Source organism: Epinephelus moara, chromosome 2 (assembly GCF_006386435.1).
Source record: "Epinephelus moara isolate mb chromosome 2, YSFRI_EMoa_1.0, whole genome shotgun sequence".
Lineage (NCBI taxonomy): Eukaryota > Metazoa > Chordata > Actinopteri > Perciformes > Serranidae > Epinephelus > Epinephelus moara.
Genome location: NC_065507.1, coordinates 21,098,951 through 21,123,288, shown reverse-complemented (window position 1 = coordinate 21,123,288; position 24,338 = coordinate 21,098,951). Strand labels below are relative to the sequence as shown.

Here is a 24,338-nt window from a genome sequence, read left to right as displayed (position 1 = left end):
TACAGACGAATGTTAAGTAGCTAGCAGCCCCAGACAGGCTCAACTGCGCCTGAGAGCACTAGCTAGGCTTCCAGCTATCTTTATTCTGCTAATGCCTCCACACACAGTAAAGCAGTGTGTTCTCTCAGCCTTTTGTTGGCTTACATCTCAGCATCTTATTGCTGAAAGGAAAAAGAGAGCTAATTTAATTAGCTGGGAGGAACCAGAAGATGGAGGAGTCTAGCAGTGCCAATGGCTCAGCTCCAGTAAGAGCACACACACACACACACACACACACACATACACACATGATAACGACCCCCATCCTGTGCTTGCCAACTACTACAGTACAATATCCAGCAGTGCTTTTCTCTCAACAGCAAGATCCAGGAGTTCCCCCTCCCCCTCTCTTCCTTTTCTTCCCCCCTTTACCTTGTCCCCTCTTGAAGCTCATCCCTGAGCATGCACATGCATACAGAACACATATTAGTATTTCCGCCTGACTGTGTCTGATTCATTTATTTGTGTGTGTTTGCACACGTGTCTGTGTGTGTGTGTGTGTGTGTGTGTGTGTGTGTGGCTGCATTTGCACATGTGTGCATTCATGTGTGTACATGATTATATGAATTATATGGGTGGGGGTGTTAACAACCTTTGGCTGCGGCATGTATGTTGAGTTAATAAGCTGTTTCCATATATGCGGCATTATAATAAATGCATGTGAATGAGACGCGATCCACCTCTTTGTCAGAGAAAGCAACGAGAAGATGCACTCACCTGGCTATGTGGCGTTTTCCGAGGAACCTGAAGTGCTGGAGACAAAGCCTGAGGAAAGGGAAAATGCAACAATGTCCTGGATGAAGGGGGAAGGTTTGCTTGTTTTGCTGTGTTTTGTAAGTTAAGAACACAGGATAAATGAAGTGCATGTGATCAAACCGAGTTGCAACAGCACAGTGTAGATGCTGACACAAACAGGAAGCAGGCAGTTAATTAACTGCACTGTTCAGTGGAGAGGGAGCTCTCACTGGAATTACAGTCTGTTTTTCTGCTCTCTCTCTCTTGCTGTGTCATTACTTTCATCTGTTCCCTTCTGGCTAAATTCTTCGCCTTTCTTCTCCTCTCAGTCTCCTGTCCTCATCCCTGTCTGTCTCAATGTTTTTTTCTCTGTGTGCACAGCATCACTCGTCAGCCTAAAAGGAGCTGTGGTAATAATGTGCAATGAAAAACAAAAAGCACTTACTCCAGGATGTTAAAGAAGTCAGAGATCTCCTGGTGAATGGCCCGGTGCCAGTAGGACACCAGCACATCTGGAAACAAGAAAGGAAAGGCATCAAGTCAGAAACATGGCAGATGTTTCAAAGAGGTTGCCAAGAGACCATTTTCATAGAGTCAGCTTTCTTAGGGCACGATCACATGAGCGAATGCAGACAAGTGACCATCGCCTGCTGAAGTGATATTCGCACTGAATGTGTGACACACACGGAAAGCTAGTTTCCTAGCTACTGTTAGCTAGCTAATAAATACCACAAAATATGATGTTATCGGTACATTCTCCATTTTCTTATGTTCCATGCCTGTCTCTAGACTCACTGCCAGCCAGGTAGCATCTCTCATGTGGGGTAGTTTGTATTTTTCATGGCCAAGATCATAGAATATCAGCTGGTTTTGACACTGCAACAATCAATGTCTCCTCCACATGCTCCTTTAATATTGACTGAGGATGCGACTTCACAGGTTAAAGTTCACCAAAGTTGAACTCCATGCAATGTGAAAATACATATTTGCTTTGCCAACAAAATCAAATGTTTTATTTGCCCATTGTAATTTCACTCATGTGCAACGGTACCCTTATACTGAGATGGTATTAAAGTGATTGAAACAGTATTTAACCTGCCAAAAGTGCAGATATCTGAGGTTTGCTGTTATAAGAATAATTCAATGAAAGAAAAAAACAGCTATTGTCTAAATCTTCTGGGCTTCCGTTGATCACATGCAGTATAACAGTAAACAGCCAAAAGAGGCATTTACAATCACAATTTGACAGGGCTCTGGACTGGACTGTGTGAATCCTCTGTATACATGTTTATAAAATGTCATTTCTTACCTTCAGATATGGTTTTCATGATGTGCAAAAAGCACATGAGGAGACTGCGGGTCTCCGCCTGGTCCAGCTTGTCACAACGAGAACCGTAGCCTATGAGGGACTGCGGCCGTGCAAACTAGGGAGAAACATCCAGACAGAAATTCAGCTGTTAGTATTAGGATTGTAGCTACCACTGCAGACACTGAGGTCATGTCCTCAGTATGGGAGGAAAACTTAAGATATAATGGGTATTTTACAAGCTGATGTAGAATTTTAAGGTTAAATTTTACTACTTTTAGGCCAACAAATAAAAGACGAATAAAGACGTTTCAGCAATGCCCTGCCAAAATGTTATTCCAGGAAATGTGAGGAGGGTTTAGAAACATCATTTATAACTTCATGCTGGGAAAGTAAATTTACATCAAATATGACCAGACAGCTGAAGATAAACTATGCAGGACTTTCCTGAAAAACAATTTATAGACTCATACAAAAGTAATCCCTTTCAATCATCACTTATGACCCACTAGAAGTGTGTGGCGGTGTATTTTTCTGCAGAGACTCTGCCTGAATTTTCTTATTTTCTTCTTAGTTCCTGTGTTGAGACATTTATAGGCGTGTACCCCCTCGACAGTCAGGTGAGGTCAGGGCTTCAAAAAAGGTAGCGACCAGGTGCCAGACCGTAAGCAGTAGTCGGCCAAGAGACACAACGCCAAAAAACACAAATATAGTGAGGCAAAACGCCAAACAAGACTGAATTTGGGGTTGGCTTTTACTCTCACTTTCGCTTTCGTAAGCATGATTACAAACAGTTAGCAACAAACCTACATATTGTATCTTTAACTTTATAAATGAAATATGATAAATATAATTTATTTTAGTGGTAGTGGGGCCTGTTTGAGATACTGATGGCTGCAGTATATTTTCTTTTTGTTTATTTTCTTGGTCATTTTTTTTCCTTTATGACAGAAGGAGACAACAGGAAGTGAGATGGCCGATGACAAAAGTCCCTAGCTGGACTTGTACATTGCAATGACATGACTGGATGTTACATTTCTACAGCATCTATTACAGCAGTGTGCTTTGTCCACCTGTCCACCACCAGTGGTCTAAAACAGGAGCCAATGCAATCTGTTCTCTGCATGACCTCTTTCATAAATCCATAATGTATAATTTATTATAAATGACTCACAATGAAGAAGATGTGCAATATATACCAAGCACATACAATAGATGTATCTAAATGATTGAAGTTCTTTTGATAAGATCTGCTAACTTCTCCTCTTCCTGAGTCAGAAAAAATAGACCTGCCGTGTCATAACACAGGAGGTGATGGCAGTTTCTCTGCTTTCATAACTCTCCTTGTTTCTCACCTTCTCACATCCGTCCATCTTCTCACTGTTCCTGTCACTGTTGCTAGGGTTGGAGTCCACACTGATCAGAGAACCCCGAGAGTCCGCCTGGTTACCCGTGGCAACTGCCAGGGATGAAAAGGCTGGTGGAAAAAGTGGGCGGGAAGGTGTCAGCATCAATGTCCTCATTCACACCTTTTTGTATAGACACTGGAAATAGACAGACAGCTGCATACGTGCACATCACAAACTGTTACCTGTGATGGAGTTTAGCACTTCTTTGGAAAAGGAGGCATCGACAGAGTTGCCGTGACGAGTAACAGGAATCACACCTCCAGCCACTCCGCCTCCAACACTGAGGTCGTCTCGAGAGCCCTGGTGGGGGTACAGACAGGGGAGAGGACGTATTTAATGGAAAATATTTTTTTTGTTCCACTTGACTCTTAATATTCTATGACTCAGGCTATTATTTCTATTAGTTATGAGAACAAACTGTAAAGATTGAACTTTACAACAGCATCCACAAAGGAAAGTAAGACAAGTTTCATACAGTTTAAAAATAAATAATAACTTAACCGGAACTATCCAATTATTACTATTCTTGCATATTTCACAATAAATGCAAAGTTTAACTTGTAGGATGATCCAACTACAGTATTCATGAGCTCTCAACCTTTTGTTTACAGCATAGTTAAAATGAAATGGAAGAGGACAGACAGAGACAGAAAGACAACATGAGCAGCATTAAGCAAGACTGTGTAGTTTAGATCAGGGATTCTTAGCCTGCTCTGCCCGGGGGCAACTTTTGCAAAATGACAGGAAACCAGGGGCCAGTTAATAAACAAACATTAATATTTTTTGTCAGTATATATAATAAGTGAATTGCCTGTTTTCAATCTTTCATCATTTGCTGTCCTCACTCATCTTTGCCGAGAGGCAAATTCAGTCACAGCAGCCCCACATGGGTCAGTTTTATGCAGCAGTGTCTCTAGGATTTGAGGAAATTTGGGACTTAGCCCAGACCTTTGCTTGGGGGTCCCTGGGATTCTTATCGGGCATCTTTTTTCTTTGATAAACAATATCTATTTAACCTATTACTTTTTAATGCACTTTGACACCTTAATACAAAAAAATAAACCCAGTGTAAATCAGTTTATGTTCATTGTGAATTGGACCAGTTCCCAACTGGTCCAGCCATGGGGTCCAGATTTCTCCTAAGTCATTAGTTTAAGGTCCACACAGTTTAATATATTCAGCGTCAGACTTTTGTTTTGCCATGTTGTTGAGCTAGTTTTCTGTCTCTGTCAAGCAGCTGTCCTTTAGTTGCTCACTCTACAGCAGGAAATGACACTTCAAATCAAATGCTGTCTGCCAGAAATTCACTGCACTTCAATATGGAGTGTGTTTTTTACAAAGTTGACACGTTCCCGAGTCCCTTGCAGTCCATTTAGAATGGACCTGTGACCCTCTTTTGGATCATAACCCACCAGTTGGGAACCACTGAATTAGAAAACAGTTGGAGGGCCAGATTTAGCCCATGGGTTGTAAGTTGAGTATCACTGGAGTCACTGCAAACCCACAGCAATTAATAATGAGAGCCTGTGCTGCAGAGAATATGTAAGACCAATGTTACTGATCTTCAGACACAGCAGGAATATGTGTGACATTACACACAATCATTTTATCTTTCATCTTGAGTCTTACTTGGTCACTAGAAGTGAAGTAGATGGGGAAAAGGTCCCTGAGGAAGAATCGAGGCATGTTGTCCAGGATCAGGCCGTACAGAGGCAGGTAGAGAGATGCAATCCTTGCCTGCTTCTCCTGGAAAAGCAGTCAATAAAAGGGGTGTCATGTTAAAAAGATGTGTGCATATTCTATATCCAGTTACATTATCTTGTAATACCCCAACAAATCAACATGCGGTTTTATCTGAAAGAAAGCATCAATATCTCAACAGTCTTTCGGTAGTCCGCAGAAAATGTCAGTGCAATTACATAATATTTAATAAGTCTTCCCAAGAAAATGCTGTGGCCTTTCATGAAGCATGATTTTCCTTTTATTTGGCACGCACTCAGTTTCAACTGCCTTGACTACAGCACTGCTGTTGTGTTGTGGTTGGCGGTATTTGGTTCTGTTTAACAGAGGGCAGATTACTGACTGGATCTAATCTGGACACTTCCCAGCATTCATTAAGACGTCGTCTCTGCCGCTCGCAGCTGCTACGAACAATCACATGTCAGTTTGTATGCGTGAGTCACATAGGAAGAATTTCTACTGTGAGCTCATGACTCACTGTTCATGCCTTTTAGTTTCCTCCCGTGTAAACATGAGTTCTGGCTACCTTGGTGGCATAGCGTGAATCCAGCGAGTGTTTGGCCATGAGAGTCTTCAGGGTGGCCAAGGCGAGGTGTCTCAGGTCCTGCTCGTCCTGGAGTGCCAGCCCCAGTTCCCGCAGTAACAGGCCAGTCAGGAAGTGTTTCCTGCAGAACTCTCCGGTCAGGTTGTACTCCGGCACCGAAACTGAGGAGAGACAGCATAAAAGACTCACATGTTAAATGGAAATTAACTGCACATGATTTAAATAATGCTCGAGCCAATATTTGCTTTCCATCAGGGAGTTAATTAATCTGTTTCTAAATAAAAAAATCTGGTTACAGTGAGCAAATAATGTGACAGGCCAATTTTCTGTGAATCTCATCATACCAATGTTTCTCACACACACACACACACACACACACACACACACACACACACACACACACACACACACACAGTAGCACATGCAACATTACAAAGAAATGAGTGAACATATTTACCATGAGTACTTTGTGGCTCTGGGGATGCATGGTCTGACATGGACAAACAGTTAGAGAAAATGACAGGAAGAGAAAGAGAGAAAGACAGAGTGTTAATAGACAAATGAGAGTGAGAGCTACTGGATGTATGACAGTTACCACATTAACACTGGTGTCACTCAAGCATGCGATGTGACTCGGGCCCTTACCTGCGATGCGAGCGGAGGGTAACGGCAGGCTGAGAGGAATGTAGTGCTCGTGGTTGCACACCTCTCTCAAGAACTCAAATTTCAGCTCACACAAGACCTATCAGACAGAAAACATATATTATTAGATTATGTATACAGTATCTGAGTCGATGAACATTAATGCAATTTCAAGTTGTTTTTTTTACCTTGCTGTCAGTAGCAGTGATCATGTTTATGTAGTTGCTAATCAGTTTGAATGTGAAGCCTCTGTCCATGAGAGTGAAGCAACGCTGCAAAGAGACAGACGGAGACATTAGCTAATGAAACAGTGAGAGACAGATCATTTAACACAGATGGACAAATCAATAGGTAACAATTTGCAGACTGTTAATACAGCCCCTCCCATATCTGTGATACAGAGTCTGGGCAGGATTATTTGCACATGGCTCTCAACATGGAGGTTGCTGGTGGCTAGCAGTTAGCAGTTCCAACAGCATAAACAGTGATAACAACAGCAACAGAGCTAATGGAGCTAACATTGTTAACCTGGGGGGACCAGAGGGTGGGCATTACGCTTCCATGACTACACTGTGGGTCAGGACAGCGTTATCAGTGGTAATTGCTATATGAGAGCAGCGCAGAGCAGGGACGATTAGCTAGCCAGTGGGATACACACAAAGGAACTCATGCACGCACAGCTGGACCGCCTACCACAACAATGAGTAGAGAAGCTCAGGTGACAACACACACTGCAGGTGCATGACTTCATTCGATGCTATTATTCCACTAAATACTTACAAAGCAAATAGTTGTTTGCTGCTATACTAATGTTCTGATGCATACAAGCACTTTAACAGCACACTTTAACAGCACAGTAAGTTCCCGTCACATGTACCCTCATTTTACTGGGTCTTTTATCGTTTAACATTATTCTACATCCATGAGACAGTAAAGTACGTTTTGCTCCTACCTTGACAAAAGCCGCCACAGCTAAATTGGCACTGCGTGTCTCTTCTGCCAGATCTTTGTTTTTCCAGAAGATGTGCTCAGACACTGTCTCCACCAGGGTCTCCACACGGCTCAGGTAGGATGAGGGGAAACGCTGGGGCCTCGGAAGCTGTGGGGACACGTAGTCAGCATAACACAGTTATGCATTGTATCTTAGGCCAGATTATACAGATGAAAAGGAACTCTACTAAACCAACAATGACAGGTGGTTAAACAATTCAATGCTGTCAGCTATAGGAGACCCCAAAGGCCAAAAGTAGTGTATGTCACCTTACCTTTACCTTGTCAGCATCGACCAAATGTTGGGCCATGGACTTTACAATCAGCTCAAAGAAGAACCAGGAGAACTGCAAGCAGAAGAGGTCAAAGCAAGATCAATCTCACTCCAATATTTATCCTTTTAATCAGCGCCAGTATGGAAACAGGGTTGGCACGCATCATTTTGTTTGTGAGTTTTGCACTGATTTACTTTCCTCTAGGATCTTAGAGGCATAAACAACAGTTTCCATCATTAAAAATAAAGCTTTCCATATTAGAAGAAATAAACTGGAGAGTTGGTGTGAGGCAAGAAACAAACCTTCAGGACATTTTTCACTGCTGCCTGCTCGTTGCTCTTCAGGTCAAAGGTCATCCCCTTAGCCAGCTCCTCGTGGACTGTCCTGAACCCGTGGGCCTCTGACTTGAACACAAACTACACACAGGGAGAGGGGAAAGGAGTCAGTTAAAGGGGCATACTAACAATTCTTTTCATTATTGATTTATCTTTTTAAATTTTTTTAAATTTGGGGATTTTTTTTTCCTTTACTGGGAAGAAACAGTAGAGATACAACATGAAATGAGGGGACAGAAAGATAGGAAATTACATGCAACAAAGGAATCCACCGAGATACCAGGTGTGTTGCAGCTCATAGTGCTAACTACTGGACAGCTGCAACGTTTGACGATTAACTGACAGGTCAGTTGAAAGCAACTATTTTGATAATCATTACAATCATTCACAAGCAAAAATACCCCCAAACGAGAGTTCCTGGTTCTCAAATAAAATATAATTCTGTTTTTCTTTGTCTTACACTATAGTAAACATTATAGTAAGCTATTTGGGTTTTTTTGAAAGTTTGCCAAGACATTTAATAGCATTCTCTAGAATATTGTGATGGACATTTTTCACTGTTTTTGGATATTTGATTGACCAGACGGCTATGGATTTATCGAGAAAGTGCCCCAATCTACTCATAAATCTGTAAAATTAAGGGAAAAAAGTGAAAAATACCCAACACTATTTTGCACAGCCCAAGGTGACATCTTTAAAGTCTTGTTTTGTGCAACCAATAAACAAAAAACAGAATATTTTCAGTTTATATTGATACAAACAGGAGAAAAGCCCTAAAATCCTCACAGTTGGAGAGCTGGAACAGGAGAACTTTGGGCATTTCTTCTCGAAAACTTGACCTAAAGTCACTCTCTAGACACGATTCTAAGTAAATACTTTGCTATGATTAATATTTTGTTCATTATAGTTTTTCCAAATAAAAAAACGAAAGAACTAAACTCTGTGAAGGACAGACATCAAGTCTTTCTCCCTCATTAAGAAATTCTGGATCTGGCCTCTGCCCCACCGATCACTGCTGCTTCCGCTACGTTTTGCTTTCCGCTTTCTCCAGTGCTGGCACAGTGCTAAAACGAAGCGTGGGGATAGGTCAAGCTGTGATAGGTTAATGGGTGAAAGAGCAGTGCGCATCAAGATGGCTGGCACTGGCAATAGAGGAAACATTGGAGGGATCCAGCCATACATGTTTGAGCCTCAGTCAGGTCCAGACTCTGGTGAGGAGTCTGTTGTGCACCAAAATCTGCAACTAGCAGATGTATCAGAATTGTAAGTGTAGTTAACATCTTCTATTTGTTTACTGTTGTTTGTGAGATTGTAACTGGCAGTGACTGACACAGCGTAAGTGGCTGTGAAATAACACCTGCTACGTTGTCACACTGTGTTCACACTGACACATTGTTATTACGTAATTATAAAGCGGGGGTGTAATCAAAGTTTGCAGCAAGATACATTCAGTCTGGCTGAGCTCTTTTGATCAGCCTACGTTTAATAAGCTTGCTCTGTGCTGGAGGTTTCAGGTTTCTTTGCCAGTTTTGTGTCAAAGTCTGTTGTCCTGTCGATATGTGTTGAATATTAGACACTGGTAATCAATTAATAGATTCATTGTAATGCACACATGAACACATAGTGTAGATGCACATGGAAAAAACATACATACAGCAACCTAAAATAAGGGAAATAAAATATTTTCCATTTGGTTGATTAAATTAAAAAATATCTAGCCTATCACATGTGTGAGGTTAGATTCATATAATATTCCTGCATGCTACTCAGATCACAGTGAAATGAACCTCCTCTCTTTCCTTTCTTCCACATGAGCACACATGTATTTACACCGACACACACACACTCAGCAGTTTAAATTGGGCACCAGTACTACTGAACATCATGCCAATCTGTTACTATGGCAACCCTGCTTCCATTAGCCGTGCTAGTCCTTTCCTCTTACCCTCCCACCATTCGTCTCTGCCACTGCCTCTTCAAGCGCTGCGGTTTTCCTTCACTGTGGCCAACATGAAACAGGTCTTGTGGTTTCTCCTGCTCTCTTCTCTAATTCTCTTACTGATTTTGCCGCTTAAACAAACACGCCTTGTGTTTCTGATTGAGCAGGCTGAATGTCCTAGCCTGCCTCCCTCCTACTCAATCAGCCTTTCTTCTTCGTTGTCGTCTTCTACTCCTCTCTCTACTTCTCTGTTTGTGTTTGCACAGTTTTCTGGGCACGCGGCCCTAGCCACACTCCTGCTGGCCCAAACACACACACACATGCACACACACACACAAACATAGACACATACAAACACACACAGCCTCAGAAATTAAATAGTCTGTGCAGATTCCACTCCTCCATGGAAAACAACAGCCTTCATAATTATCATATGATCTTCCTGAGCATACAAACACGCTTCATTCCAAGGATTGCTACCAGCACAACACACACGCCATTTTCTAGGTTGTAATACCTTGATATAGGAGTGCAGGTAGTGATCCAGGTTTTCTTCATGGCACTTTGCAACAATGTGGACCAACACTCTGTAGACACAGGACATGAAAGGCTTTTATTTATTACAGCCTTTTATCATTACACAATAACAGATCTGTAACATATATATATATATATATATATTCTCCTCATTGTTTCCCTTCAGTAGCAGAATCTGGTTATTCATTCATAATACAGGATTAAAAACACATTATAAAATGAGATGTGGTGTTTTTAACAATAATTTTACACACTACCCTCTCTGTATGCTTTACCACATCCACTGAGCCCCCACCCTGATGTGAGTCCAGCTGTTACAGACATTGCAGTACCGCTACCTACCTGGTGGTGGCAGTAGTGACTTCGTCATTGTCATTCTGAGTCAGAACCTTGAACAGCTGGTTGAAGAGCACTGGCAGGAATCGGATGATCACCGGGATCCTCTCCATACTGAGAAGACCCTGGGGGATTGTGGAAAAGAGGCGTAGGAGGAGGAAGAGGTGGAAAAGTTGGAGACGGGTGGAAATAAATAAGAAACACAAACCATAGAGAGGCAAAAATCTAAATTATGTTTGGCGTATGGTAACGTTGCACTGATTACACATTCAGCGGGGTTTTTGTCTCAGTCGCAATAAATGAAAATTGAGGGGATATAGTGTCTTTTCTCTGACCTTCAGGCAGTTGAGGAAGTTGGAGGTAGGAGGTAGCGAGAGGTCCAGCTCTCTCTTCTGGCACTGCTGGAAGAATCGGTTCAGGTGGGGGTCCTGGCACAGAGAGACAAAACCATGGAAGTCAGCAGTAAGCATCTGCAGTAACACTTAGTGGACTGGTTCCCTTTTAAGTAACAGTTAATCCTAAAATTCATCACCTTGCAACACTGTCAGTTGTCTCAGTCTAGTCTTTAACAATTTATCTTTCTATAGGTTCAGCAATAACATTAAGAAACATTAATTAATGAGTTGGGCTGATGTTTGTGCTATGGAGGTCAGAACACTATATAGTAAGTTTCATTGTTCTGTGAAGTGAAGGTCTGTTTTGTTGCAGCAGCAAAACATCACAGTGGGAACAAGGAGTTATTTATATCTATTAAATATCCATAGATATTTTTAAAATTACCTCAGGACCTATTTTTTTTCCTCTGTAGCTTTTTGAAATGTGACATCATGACAATATGACTTTATATTCCATCTTTATTACTCACTTCTGTGTCAATTGAGGGATTACATTTTAAATGTATTCATTTATTTATTCTATTAATAACTTTACAGGCAGTTTTAAATGTCCTTTAGGAATCATTTTAAGTCATCTGTCTTTTAAAAAGTTAGTTAATGATATACTATTTCAGTCCTTGGTAATAATTTTCCAAGAGGAAAGCACATAATAAAGACTAAATAACATCAAGGCATTACATTAAAAGAAAAAGCAAAAGGAAAACAAACAAAAGAGACTGAAAAGGTGTAGGCTGGAGCTTAAGCTCATTGTACCTACACTTTTTATGTGGTATCTTGTCACGAGTAACTCATTTACTACTATGTTTGAGTTATAGAAAAAAACATAGGGAACAATAAATAAAAAAGACACAAGCAGCAACGATAACAAATTCCAAAAATGTTCCATACAAAATAATAATCATACCCCAGTTTTCTATTTTTTTACAACCATACTTTTAACCATATTTAAAATTTCTGAAGTGAACTACACAGTTTTAATTCCCTGAAAATGAAACTAGACATAGGCTGATCCGATGTACAACCCGCCAGCCAATCAACAGATTGCTGTGCAGCTCTCCAAACATCCTCTAACTCTCCACTGTAAACAGAAACGGTCCATTTCCTTGTTTCATGTCCGGCACTACATAAGAAGAAATTACCACTTATACTGTCTACTAATTCTCTAATGTGTTTAGAGACATCTAATGATCATTTTATGTCCATTCTGCCATCCCATGCAAGCAGACTCCATTCATGTTAGTTCTAATGGAGAAAGCTGAGATGGAGCAGCTCAGAAAACGTAAATGGCCAATTACCTCATGTCAGGGTTAAAGGGATACTTTGATTCTCAACTAGCTTTGTATCTTACCAATGTGGGTAGCATGTGTAAATGAACTGTGGTAAACTTCCCCACAACTTATCAGTGCCCAGATCTACCTGCTTATCTCTTAGCTCAAATCTGCTGGATGACGTGTTTCCACCTGTCTCTCTTAAACTGAAACCAAACGGCAGCTGATGAAATATGAACCAAGATTCTGTTACTGTGTTGCCTGTTTTTCACTTAAAATGTCTTCAGAAACATATTTTATCTCACCATTTAACTGTAATTCAAAATCATTTTGTTACCAGCTAACCACCATATTGTTTCCTGTGACAAAAGCTTGCATTACGTTACACACCAAGGGGAATGTTTATTGGTCCACTGGTAGATTTCCACCTCTTGAGCAAAAGCCCTTCTCCTCTGTTTTCTTTTGTTGCATCTCTCCACCTTATACACAGCCCAGATTTAAGAAAAGACAATCTTTCCAAGCGTAAAATACTTCTTTAAGTCTTCCTTTGAGGCGAAGACCTTGACAGTCCATGTCCTCAAAAGGTAGAAAGCCATAAATCTATCCACTTTCATGTGGGGCTATAACCTACCCCAGCATTCACAGGGCATACCTTAGACACATCATCAGTCCATTACAGTATCAGTAAGCCGCTTAAAACAAAGACAGTGCAGAGGGGAGTGTGCAGAAACCTAGACGATGGTCTTACCTGAGTGTATACTGTGGAGACGACATTGGTGGACACTTTGAAGATAGGTTTTCCTCCATCGACCCATTTCACATCTGCTCCGTTCTGTAAAAAAGCAAGGATGGCTTGAGTTTGACACTGAAAAAAAAAGATGAGCTGCCAGCTTCATTTATCACATGCTAGAATTTTTAATACCCTTCTTTTCTCGCAAATTATTTTTTTTATTATTCAGCAGCAGCATTTTTAATATTTATAACACCTGTGCCTTTCCTTCCTTCCTTCCTTCCTCTCACCTTGGTGTTGCTGGCTTCCTTGATGGCCAGGTATCCAGGCGGCAGGTTACAGGAGACAGGGACGCTGAACTCCTGGGATGACAGGCGGCCTTCTTTGAGGAGAGGCAGCCAAGAGTACCCCACTAAAAAGGGACACATGGATGCAAAACACAGAGTGGTGAATGGTGGACAAGATCAACCACAGAATACCCTCCTGCATAGTAAATGCATCACTAAATTACACTTCCAGATGGACCACCAGCTCACCTGGGGTCTCCAGGGCTTCTTTCCTCTTAGCATTCGTCTTTGCGTTGATGTCACAGGTGACGTGGTAAAAGGAGAAAAGAAGGTGGTGCTTTTCATGAAGCTGAGTAGGAAGCTCAATCTTCACCTGGGGACACAACAGCACGTAATGGGTTATATTATGGGCAGCAAGGGATGCTGCAGATCGGTGAGTTGTCCGTAAACACATTCTGTTTATGCTCTGAAGGCTGCTAATGCTGGAGTCAGGCCATTTCCAGGCTCTTATGATATCTGTGATGAATCCTCATGCCCATTTACCTCATCATAGAAGTCAGGGTTCTGGGAGTGATGTAGGACTGTGGAACAGGCTGCTGTGGTGAGGACTGGACCTCCCGGCTTGCCGTAGATGCACTGGAAAAACAGCCGCAACAGAAAAAAGGGAGCATTAAGTCATGGCTCAGCCAGTTTCTCATGACAGACAGAGTTTAACTGGAGAAAACGGAGTCATAAAAAAAGCCTGTAAATGTCTCATCAGCATGTTTTTGGATCGCGTTCTACCTTTAAAGGTTTGGCAACTTCTTCGTCTGAGCTGCGGAACTCCACATAGACTGAAATGTTACGAGCCTGCGAACAAGAGGAACATTATAACGTTAATAATCGCCCACACAGAAAAAACAGTGAATAATGAAAGTATATAAAGTATGTATGACACAAGAGGCATGCTGTTAGTGATTTTGGATCTCTGAAAAGGTGCTTTAAAGGGGCAGTGTTTTGTTCATCTAGTGGGGACGATTGCAGATGGCAACCAGCGGTAACTTCTCCCATGTGTCAAACGTGAACTCCTGGTTAGGATTACTTCAGCGTTCATTGTTCAGGATGTTTTTCACGAGAGACATATTATCTGCAGAGGTCTCCAAAATAAACAGACCAGGTGATTAAACTGTTAAAAACACTAAATAAGCAGTTTCATGTTACAAATCAGTGTTTCTCCAACCCTGTTTGGCTCATCACAGACAGGCTGCTAGCCCAGCACCTGCTAATGTGTGCTCACATTTTTTCTCTGATAACTTAAGTTCCAGACGTTCAAGAGGATTTTTACCAGGAGCCAAATTATCTGCAGAGGTCTCTCCCTCTCCAAAACAAATAGACCAAGTGATTTAAACCAGTATTAACACTAAATAAAACAGTTTCACATTAAAAAAAATCAGTGTTTCAGGGGCTACTAACTATGGTGGCTGACGCAAAAATGGCCCCATCTATAGACAGTGTTTGGTTTGTTCATTTTGGGCAACTGCAAAAACATAGCGGTGCAACATGGCAGACTCCATGAATGAGGACCCACTCCCTATGGAGACATAAATGGCTCATTCTAAGGTAGCATATACACATCAATTCTTATTTTCAGGCAATTATAGACTAAAGAAAACATACTTATTATATTATATTCCATTTCTTTATCTTTATCCCCCTAAATCCTACACACTAGATCTTTAAAGCTACTATGCTATACCTTGGCGAAGCTCTTCTGGCTGTCATATTTGAGATGTTTGGGGTAGACATAGATGTGGTTTCTGTAGACGCGGTGCGGCTGTGTGAACTTGGTGGTGTCCTGGACAAACTCCTCCACCTCCACAGTCGGCTGGTGTTTGCTCAGCTCTTCAAAGGGCTTCACCGGTACATAGGAGGATGTCACACAGTCTGAAAGCACCAAAGAGAGTGTTTACAACATAGCAAAGGAGAGGTGTAGAAGGGAAGGAGGAGGCAGACAGTTGTGAATAAACATGAACAGGGGGAAATATTGCCTAAAAAGCGGACATACTTGGATGCTCCATTGGAATGTAGTCGACAGCGATTTCCAGCGCCCCAGGAATAGTCTGCAGTTTGCTGGTCTTCTCAGCCCTGCACACACAAAAATTAGAATTGAATGATGTGAGAAATGTTTATCTTGCCTTGGAGAAGCCCAGAAGCCACAGTAGACCTTACCTTCTGTACTCAGATACCAACTTAATCAGGTCATCTGTGGAAATCTTGTTGCTCTCCTGTTTGAAGAGAGGCGAGAAACGAGACTCTCTGTCCAGTGCCCCATGGTTGTCCTTAAACACAGACCTATAACAGAAAGAAAGAGATTAGATCTTGTAGAGAGAACATGGTAAATACATTTCAAAATGTTTAGACAAGTGAGCTTCCACTGACCTGACGGACCAGGCAAAGGGCATACGGTACTTTCCCAGTTTACTACAGAACTGTTTGTTGGATTTCAAAATCTTCTGGACAGTCTGTACAAGACACAAGCAGACAGAGATGGATGGAGAGACATGTCATCAACATGCCACAGTTGATATTTTTAAATACAATGGGATGTGATCAGCCCTAAATCCTAGCTGACCTAGACAGAGTGACAGACTAAATCAGAGGTTGTCTGATACAGGCAGCAGGTTTAATGTCTGGTGATTCACTTAGCCATTTAAACAAGGACCACATGGAGCACTGCCAGCGGGGAAGCCAGGAAATGTATTGGATAGGATGTCGGAAAAAAAACTCATTTCTAAACTATCCGAGTAGACTGGCATTCAGTGATGAAGATAAACTCTGGCCTTACAGGAAAACCATTTTGTAAATGTCATTTATTAAACTGTTCAAGTAGATCAAGCCATTCCCCTTACAAGAAACGCCCGAACATGTTTCATGAGCCGTTTTTTCCCAGCTTGCCTCAGGAGATAAGACGGTATAAAAGCTCTATGTCGTTGGTCAATGATAGAAAATAAATCAAGATGAAATGTGACACTGTGGAATGTAAACACTGATGCAAAAAATGACTTTCTGACCTTGCTGGAGTCTGTATTCTTGATGTAAGGTTCTGTCCCACAAGCAATATTTCCCATAAGCACCTTTTCCACTCTTGCCACCATCACGATGTCTGTGTGGGGGTTGGTCAGTGAGAAAATGGCCTGAATGGAGAGCATGGAAAAGCATATTAAAAGCCATTTTATATGTTAAATGCATTTTCCTTAGAGTGATTTACATCTATAAAACACGTAATAGGAGTAACATGCTCATACCTGTCTGGGAAAGCATAGCCAGTGCTCCAGGTCCAGGCTGAGGCTACAATCTCCTGGCTTCTTCTCAGCAGGAGAGCACAGGCCATTCTCCTGACCTCCGACCCCCGTCGCAGGACCGCCTGTCCCATTACTGCAGCCTCCGAGCATCTGACGCACTGTCTCGTGGTTGAGGTCTACGTGGAAGTCTGCGGACACCTTTCTTCCTTCTCGTACATCCAGCAGAGCCAGCGACACAAAGAAGGGTTCAATCTGGTGGAGGAGATACAGCACAGTCACTTTCAGTTCCTTTATATATACTGTCAAAGCCCCTACGACATGCTTCACCATTATTTCACAGAGTCATGTTAGCAACTGTCTGAGAGTGTGAAAGGATTATGTTTCTAATCCTCACATTAGTGACCGGTCCAGTTTCACTCTCATTGATGCAGCCCTGTAGCATGAGGTTGAGTGATCGACAGGTTATCATAAACCTTCTGCCCAGTTTCTCCTCAAACGGACGCACTGGTGCGTTCTCAACTGATGAATGCTCGGTGCGCGGGCTCCTCAGAACCTGTAGTGGGTGAAACACAGTTTGTTATTAAAAGATATGCTTTTCTTTATTTTATCAAGCTGGAATCCTTGAGAAGTCCTGAAATTATTTTACTCATGAGTTCTGATTTACAAAAAAAAAACAAAAAAAAAAAAAAAAAAACTGCCGCATCATGACATACATATCAGATTCATGTCATAAAGTACAACACATAAAGTCAAAATATAATGTAAGCCATGTAAACGTATAACACTGTATAAAATAGGAAAACACAAAAACAGGGAACATAATCTTTACACATACAGGAGTGTCAGGGTCCAGTGAGAACAGGTTCAACCTCTCTTCTCTCCTGGCAGAGCGAATTCCTTCATCTGTCTCAGAGATATACTGTTAGGTAAGAGATGGAGAGAAAGACAGAAAGAGACAGTCAACAACAACTGGATGCAAATAATAAAGTGCTTATTATGAATTATGATGTAGGTAAAAACAGCAAGGTTGTATAAGATTGCATAGTGCGTTCTTATAGTTTGGACTTTTCTTGTGAGCAAGGGCAGTTATGTTTACGTTCAGTGCTTCTTTCCAAAATGCACTGTGTGTCACTTAAGCATATTTATATTTGGTAAAAATGTCTGTGTTGATATGACATACAAGTTCTGATATTATTTACGTTTGCACAACAGTTTCTGTATATTTTTGAATAGTGTATAGTAATGGACTATACTAAGGTTATGTTTATATTTGCTTTATTTCTGTGTTAGAGTACAGGCATAAGTTATTTATGATAGGTATGGTGCTGTATGACAGTTTAGTGCGCACAACAAAAAGGAGATTGTTGACAACGTTGTGCGTAAAGACGACATGAAGTCCGTGTTGGTTTGGATCTTAATAATTTACGGTGAGAATATAAAGAAATAGGACATTGAGACGGTAGTGGACCGTACGAGATGTAATTTTGAAAGGACTTAGCCTGCTGTTTTGTTTTCTGTTCCGTTTCTTGCTTCTTCTTTTTTTTGTATTTTCAGTGAACCTCATTTTAGCTTTTTCCCTGCCTCATGGGAGTACCATGGATCTTTACAAAAATAACAGGCACACGTGTCGAAACTGAGACACCTTGCAGACTAAGTGGCCTTGGAACTTTGGGATGTTGAAACAGCCACTATAGGGTGTATCGTTAAGGCATATCAAAGACAAAATCCTTCCTCATACAATATTTACAAAGCCAACTTTTTGAGTATCTGATATCCAAATTGTCTACATCTATGTTTAGACTAGCAGTCTCTTATTCTTTCCTGTCTTTATAGATGCATTTCTAAGTTTCTATCATCACCAACTGAGAGGAGAGGAGCTGACAGCTTAACTAACCTTTGCTAGTTCTGGATTGATGCCGTTCTCTGTGGTAGTATCTTCATTCTCCTGCAAACAGCAGTCGCTCAGTGACAGGTCAAACACATCTGGAGGGAGAACAAACACAATCAGGACTCCTGAGAGTGACTTCTGTTTATGAGTGATGGCTGCCAACACAGAGCGGATGGGATGGTTTATCTACACGGCCCATTTTCCCCGTAGGTTAGAGGCCATATAACATTTTCTAAAATCATTTCGGCAGTACACTAAATACATACTAACCAGAGTCAGCGGACATATATCTATCTCAGAATAAAATATGACTCCATTTGTGGTATTTACGGGTAATAAGGCAGGCAGGCCTCAGCCGAAATATAACCGTCATGTGCCTGGAGCAATTCTTCCCAAAGGCCACGCTGAACAAAATGGCTCATTAATGGTAGGTCACCACATGCTCGCAGCCTGATTTAGAGGCATGCTAACAGACCACAGAGCCTTGACGGCTGAGGCTATTACATCATTCCACCACTTTTCACTGGGCTGACTCTCAACGCTCTGTCGGTGTCTGTTATGTTACAGGCCATGGTCCCATGCCCAAGCTTTCACAGAGCTGGCACAGAAGGTCAAGTTTTATGAACTATGCTTCCATGTAACGTTTTTTTTAATAACAAGGCATGATGTATCAAACAAAGGTGGAGTCACTGGTTGGTGTCAGGCCTCATTTCCTGATGGGGATGTTATGGACTGAGCCCCAACCCAGCTAAAATTCCCCATTAAGATCATGGCAAGATGGCAGATATTATTTAGTCAGAGTAAGTCAGAGAGAGAGTAGAAGGTTACGTTTTCGCTGACATCGAGTATAAAAATCTTCCTCTCTTAAGGGCACCATGATTTATACATGTGTTGGAATTATGCTAAAATTTCCTCTTCGTCTCTGCTTAAATACCCCTTTCGCCACTAAATTACCATTTGTGCTTCCATCCCCTTTGCTCCTTCCAACTATTTTTCAGCTCTCTCTCTCTACATCCATCAAATGTACACTTTGTGTAATCCTGAATACAAAAACAGAGCCTGTCTCACCCTGCCGATGATCTGTGAGGTCCAGACTCTTGCGGTCAGGAGCCGGACCGTCATGGGGACTGATCTGTAAGATGCGGGTCAACGTGCTAATCCACTCCTCCATATCCTGCTCGCTCTCCGCGGCCAGCACGAAGTACGTAACCTCGTTCATCTTCAGCTCAAAGGCATGTTTCCTCAGACGGTTATTCTGTAGGGGGATAGATGGAAGGATGGATAGGATAATGTGGTCACACAACAAAACCAGAGCTTGGGTCGGCTTTTGGAAAATGTGATTCTTTCTTCCACACAAGCCTCACTTAGCTTCGTTTCTGGATGTCTAATAAGGAAACTCCTTCCAAAAATATCACAAAGTCTCTTGTTAATAATTTCTCTTAACACTTTTTTTCATAAGAACATATTAAATCATAACAAAATAATATTGGTTTGAATATGGGCCATGCAGCTTTGGAGAAGTCTGAATAGTCCAATTGTACCCTTAGATAGACAGATGGATATAAAGTATGTGACAATAATAAAGGTAAATACAACACTGCGTACACGTACAATTAAATTGCAGAGGATAAAAACATAATAAATCTAAAAGCTCATTTCTACTGTGGTCCTCGTAACAGAGAGGAAACTGCAACTCCCAAAACCCACATACAGCACATCCAGCAATTACTGTTGATTAAACTAAACAACTGTCTTTCAACAGCACGCGGAGACATAAAAATGACACCCATGAGGTTGTCAGTCACTGGGTAAGTAAAACAAACCTCCCAAAGCTAAACAATCCCTCAGAGCTGACACAATAACATCCTGACCTGGGCCTGTTGTGTCATTATGCTCTACTACATCATTATCCTGCAAGCCACATTTTACACAATGCCTCATAACAGGCAATACTTGCTCAGTCAAAGGAAATGTATGTGACATTCAGAGCATACTGTATCTATGGTTCAGATTCTGAGGCTGGATTGTCTGCACAGGGTTGGAAAGAATTCGTTAAATGTTTCTCTCAGCTCTGCGATCTTTGATAAAATGTGGCAACCATTTCTGTGTTATCTACAAAGATTGGCCTAAAGCGTTTGTGTATGTACGTATGCTTGAGCATATAGGTTTGTACATCGTCATATATGTGCACGTACTTTACATATATGTATATTTTGTAGACACCCATTCTGTAGCTGGTGCTGACTGATCTGCTATTCATATTGCTTTGTATTCCATAAGAACAAGACTGCTTTTTTGTTGCTGTTGTTTTCTTTATGTATTGTTCATCTCTGAGAATGGGGCTTGGGTGTCTCTTTTGCAGTTGTGTTGCTTGTTTACAAACTTAAAATATCAGTAACAAACCAAAAAAAACATGGTCGGTTGCATGGCGGCTAGCAGCTAAAAAATTCTAACCTTATAAAGAGAGCTAACAACGGAAGCAGTGGAGAGTTTCACATATATTAGTAAACTGTAACTATAAAATGAAAGGATGTTTTGCTGCCTCTAGCAGCAGCTGTAGACTGAGGAAAAAATAACCTAATTCACTGGGCTGACTGCCCGCAACTTTTAAGGTGGAACGCTTATTTGTTATGTTGCTCAATGTATGAGTTGGCGATGTGAATCCATCAGCACACCTTAAATTTCAGTGAGACAACTTTGACAATTACTTTAGTTTTTATTGTCCCTGTTGGATGACATACACTTTTAGTAATGAGTGTATCTTCAAGCGTAGCAGAGCTTCATTCCTGTGGGCTCAGGTAACACTAAACCCCTGAGCTTGCCTGAGAAGGACTAAATGCACAAACCTGCTATTTTTAAGTATCCCATTGAGAGAGAAACTCTCACTGCAGCCTTTTTTATTTTGTTCTGAAAATGTTGGCATGCAACTCCACTCTGGGGATGATAAATGAGGTGCAGATTGATAAAGGAGGAAATACAGTGAGTGCTGGATGGAGCAGTGAGTGACAACAACCCCGCCCAGATCAAAGAGTGCTGTTTGCAGTGGAAATGCTAAGCGGACTTAGGGTCTAGGTACCATGTCTCGAAGGTTACTTTTGGTTCCAAAGGTACCATACCGAAAGTGTTTGGTGGAAACGGGCTTAACATGCACACAAGGCCAGACCTTCTACCACAACACACAAACAGAGAAGCTTGGATTACAACACACACTGAAAGGTAGCGTAGTAGTGACTTTCTTCTCTGCTCAGGACACCATCACTCCACTACATCTTAACATAGCAAAACGCGGTTTGCTGCTATATTGATGTTGTGAATGTCACATACAGCTACTTTAAAGTAAAATGTCTAAATATTTTCACTTTGTGCTGCTACTGAGATTTGTTTATAGAAAGATACTCTGGTGAAGGTCTGTGATCGCAGTAGATAACATTTTTGACGCAATGGAATCAAGTGTTCAGAGATTTTTATCTTTTTCCCTTGCTGCTTTTTGCATTCAGCACATTCTTGTTTTGTGCAGTAGTTTTGGAGGGAAGGGAGCCTGAAAAAGCCCCCCATATATTACTCTACATAAACGGTGTATATTGTGCTGTGCTCTTACTTAATTGAATGCTTTAAAACTCACCTGTACCACACCAGTGCAGGAGTCGAGGAAGATGCAACCTTTGGGTTCCTTGGAGATCTTTTCATCTTTGTAAAAGTTCATGATGTAGGAGTTATCTGTCAGCTGGGTGAGCTGAAAATATCTCCTCTTGAACGACTGCACAGACAGAATAAGGTTCAAATATATTAACCAGGTGGACAAAGGCACCTGTAACTAATTATTTGGGCTATGTACTAATAATGACCTAAAAACATGAAAAGTGATCAGGAAGCACAAACAGTAATGTAGATGATATATTGATGATATTTCACCCATAAAACACCATTCTGGGTAAATATGTCATCAACAGGAGTCATAATTCAAGTTCAAACTAGGTTAACCAAGTGCAAGGTAAAACATTTAATCTGAAAACAGGGTGATCTGAGGATTAGGGTGAAAAGGCACCACACAAACAGTGTGTGTGTGTGTGTGTGTGTGTGGGTGTGTGTGTGCATGAAAAGCGAGAGCATCAGACATTTCCTCACCCGAACAGTGATGCTATTGTTGACTGTGCTGTTAAAGTTCCCTTTGTAGAGCCAGCCTGACCGAAAAACACCGATTCCTCCTCCACCACCACCTCCCCCTCCTCCTTTGGATGAGGACAGCGAGGTGGTATCCTGTACAGCACAAATATGGTCAGTTATAGGTACATTAGCTTTCCATTCATATGATCAATAGAGTAAAGGAGACTTTTTAAGACTCATTCTATTTTAGGATGGCCATTGGTCAGTCAGATTAGGTTGATAAACAATGTCCCGCTGACGTGTAATGAGCTGACTGCTCTTGTAAAGTATATTTTAACAGCTTTAAGGCTGCGATAAACTGATTTAAACAGGATGTATCCCGTATGTAATGCATTCATTCTAAAAGCATTTGTCAGAAGACGGTCATTACTGACCTCATCCTTGTCAATGTCCTCGTGGTCAATCTCAAAAGAATGGGATGGCAGCTTCTCTGCTTTGTACAGTTTCCTGTGAAGGAACGGGGAGAGGGAAAATGTGGAACCCTGATAATGAAATATATTGATGGAAAGAAAAATGATTTCAGCAATTTAATTAGTCCACTCTATTTGAGTGGTGCAAATGAGCGTGGGTGGCTGACTCCGCTCCATCGTTCTCTGTCAGGAGTCGACAATAGGTAGTCCTCACTCGATCCCGCTTCACTGATTTCACAGGCTGACCCGTCTTTGTGTGCGAGCCATGGGATAAAATGCCTTTGTGTGTGTGCTGTGAGCTGCAGACAGCGAGGCTGCAGTCTGTGGAGGGTAACACTGGAACCACCCTCTGCTAAAAGTCACACAGTCGTAAAGGCTGTCTGACAATAAAAAAAATTCTTAAAGGGGACTATGTTTAGAGGATTTCTGGTGATTGTGGGCAGGCCACTGACACAGGAATGCTAATATTGGCCTGCACAGATGAAAAACGCTCCACTCAATCACAGTGGTGACAACCACACATATACAGTAGCTGTAGATTCCCATTGTACTGTGGTGTCCCTGGTGTATTTCACCTCAATGTGTAACCAGTAAGCCTACAGTTTCATGGTTGGTTAACTTGACAGTCCTACAAACAAACAATATGATAGTAGTGTTCGTGTTTTTTTTTTTTTGTTTTGTTTTTTTTTAAAGATATTTTCTGGGGCATTTTAGCCTTTAATGTATAGGACAGACAAGCGTGAAGGGGGAGAGAGAGAGGGAGTGACATGCAGCAAAGGGCCACAGGCTGGAGTCGAAACCAGGCCGCTGCGGCAACAGCCTTGTACATGGGGCGCCTGCTCTGCCACTAAGCCACCAGCGCCCCAGTGTTCGTGTTTTTAAGCTAATTCCACAGCTGCATTGAGACAACTCAAGCTTGTATGATTATGCTCTAACATACAAACGTATGTTTAAAGAAATATTTCACTGCTGAAAAGATGGTCTTTTCATAAAACTGGGCTGTCTATGCAGTAGAAAGTCACAAATACATTTGAAATTGGTGCTACATGACCAGAAAAAAACAGAGGACAAGGACTGTGGCACTTGCT

At 41.5% G+C, this 24,338-nt stretch overlaps 1 protein-coding gene across 5 annotated transcripts in view; it reads right to left on the bottom strand.

Annotated features, from left to right (window-relative positions):
* dock10 (dedicator of cytokinesis 10) overlaps nucleotides 1–24,338 on the bottom strand; it is an 82,573-nt gene that overhangs the window by 13,911 nt on the left and 44,324 nt on the right. For 4 of the 5 annotated variants that reach the window (XM_050064079.1, XM_050064095.1, XM_050064062.1 and 1 more), the window contains exons 5-38: nucleotides 23,215–23,287; nucleotides 22,802–22,933; nucleotides 22,299–22,433; nucleotides 19,745–19,931; nucleotides 18,683–18,771; nucleotides 17,624–17,707; nucleotides 17,183–17,341; nucleotides 16,792–17,040; nucleotides 16,558–16,680; nucleotides 15,926–16,008; nucleotides 15,716–15,838; nucleotides 15,552–15,631; nucleotides 15,243–15,430; nucleotides 14,291–14,356; nucleotides 14,051–14,143; nucleotides 13,757–13,880; nucleotides 13,511–13,632; nucleotides 13,239–13,322; nucleotides 11,163–11,255; nucleotides 10,834–10,952; nucleotides 10,472–10,541; nucleotides 7,983–8,096; nucleotides 7,681–7,752; nucleotides 7,368–7,514; nucleotides 6,604–6,687; nucleotides 6,419–6,515; nucleotides 6,231–6,263; nucleotides 5,756–5,934; nucleotides 5,119–5,235; nucleotides 3,672–3,789; nucleotides 3,436–3,557; nucleotides 2,084–2,198; nucleotides 1,220–1,286; nucleotides 757–804 (exon numbers count right to left, since the gene is read on the bottom strand). In XM_050064079.1, coding sequence (XP_049920036.1) covers nucleotides 757–804; nucleotides 1,220–1,286; nucleotides 2,084–2,198; nucleotides 3,436–3,557; nucleotides 3,672–3,789; nucleotides 5,119–5,235; nucleotides 5,756–5,934; nucleotides 6,231–6,263; nucleotides 6,419–6,515; nucleotides 6,604–6,687; nucleotides 7,368–7,514; nucleotides 7,681–7,752; nucleotides 7,983–8,096; nucleotides 10,472–10,541; nucleotides 10,834–10,952; nucleotides 11,163–11,255; nucleotides 13,239–13,322; nucleotides 13,511–13,632; nucleotides 13,757–13,880; nucleotides 14,051–14,143; nucleotides 14,291–14,356; nucleotides 15,243–15,430; nucleotides 15,552–15,631; nucleotides 15,716–15,838; nucleotides 15,926–16,008; nucleotides 16,558–16,680; nucleotides 16,792–17,040; nucleotides 17,183–17,341; nucleotides 17,624–17,707; nucleotides 18,683–18,771; nucleotides 19,745–19,931; nucleotides 22,299–22,433; nucleotides 22,802–22,933; nucleotides 23,215–23,287 — 3,789 coding nt within the window. The remainder of the gene's footprint in view (nucleotides 1–756; nucleotides 805–1,219; nucleotides 1,287–2,083; nucleotides 2,199–3,435; nucleotides 3,558–3,671; nucleotides 3,790–5,118; nucleotides 5,236–5,755; nucleotides 5,935–6,230; nucleotides 6,264–6,418; nucleotides 6,516–6,603; nucleotides 6,688–7,367; nucleotides 7,515–7,680; nucleotides 7,753–7,982; nucleotides 8,097–10,471; nucleotides 10,542–10,833; nucleotides 10,953–11,162; nucleotides 11,256–13,238; nucleotides 13,323–13,510; nucleotides 13,633–13,756; nucleotides 13,881–14,050; nucleotides 14,144–14,290; nucleotides 14,357–15,242; nucleotides 15,431–15,551; nucleotides 15,632–15,715; nucleotides 15,839–15,925; nucleotides 16,009–16,557; nucleotides 16,681–16,791; nucleotides 17,041–17,182; nucleotides 17,342–17,623; nucleotides 17,708–18,682; nucleotides 18,772–19,744; nucleotides 19,932–22,298; nucleotides 22,434–22,801; nucleotides 22,934–23,214; nucleotides 23,288–24,338) is intronic. The other variant, XM_050064070.1, reaches the window with a different exon arrangement.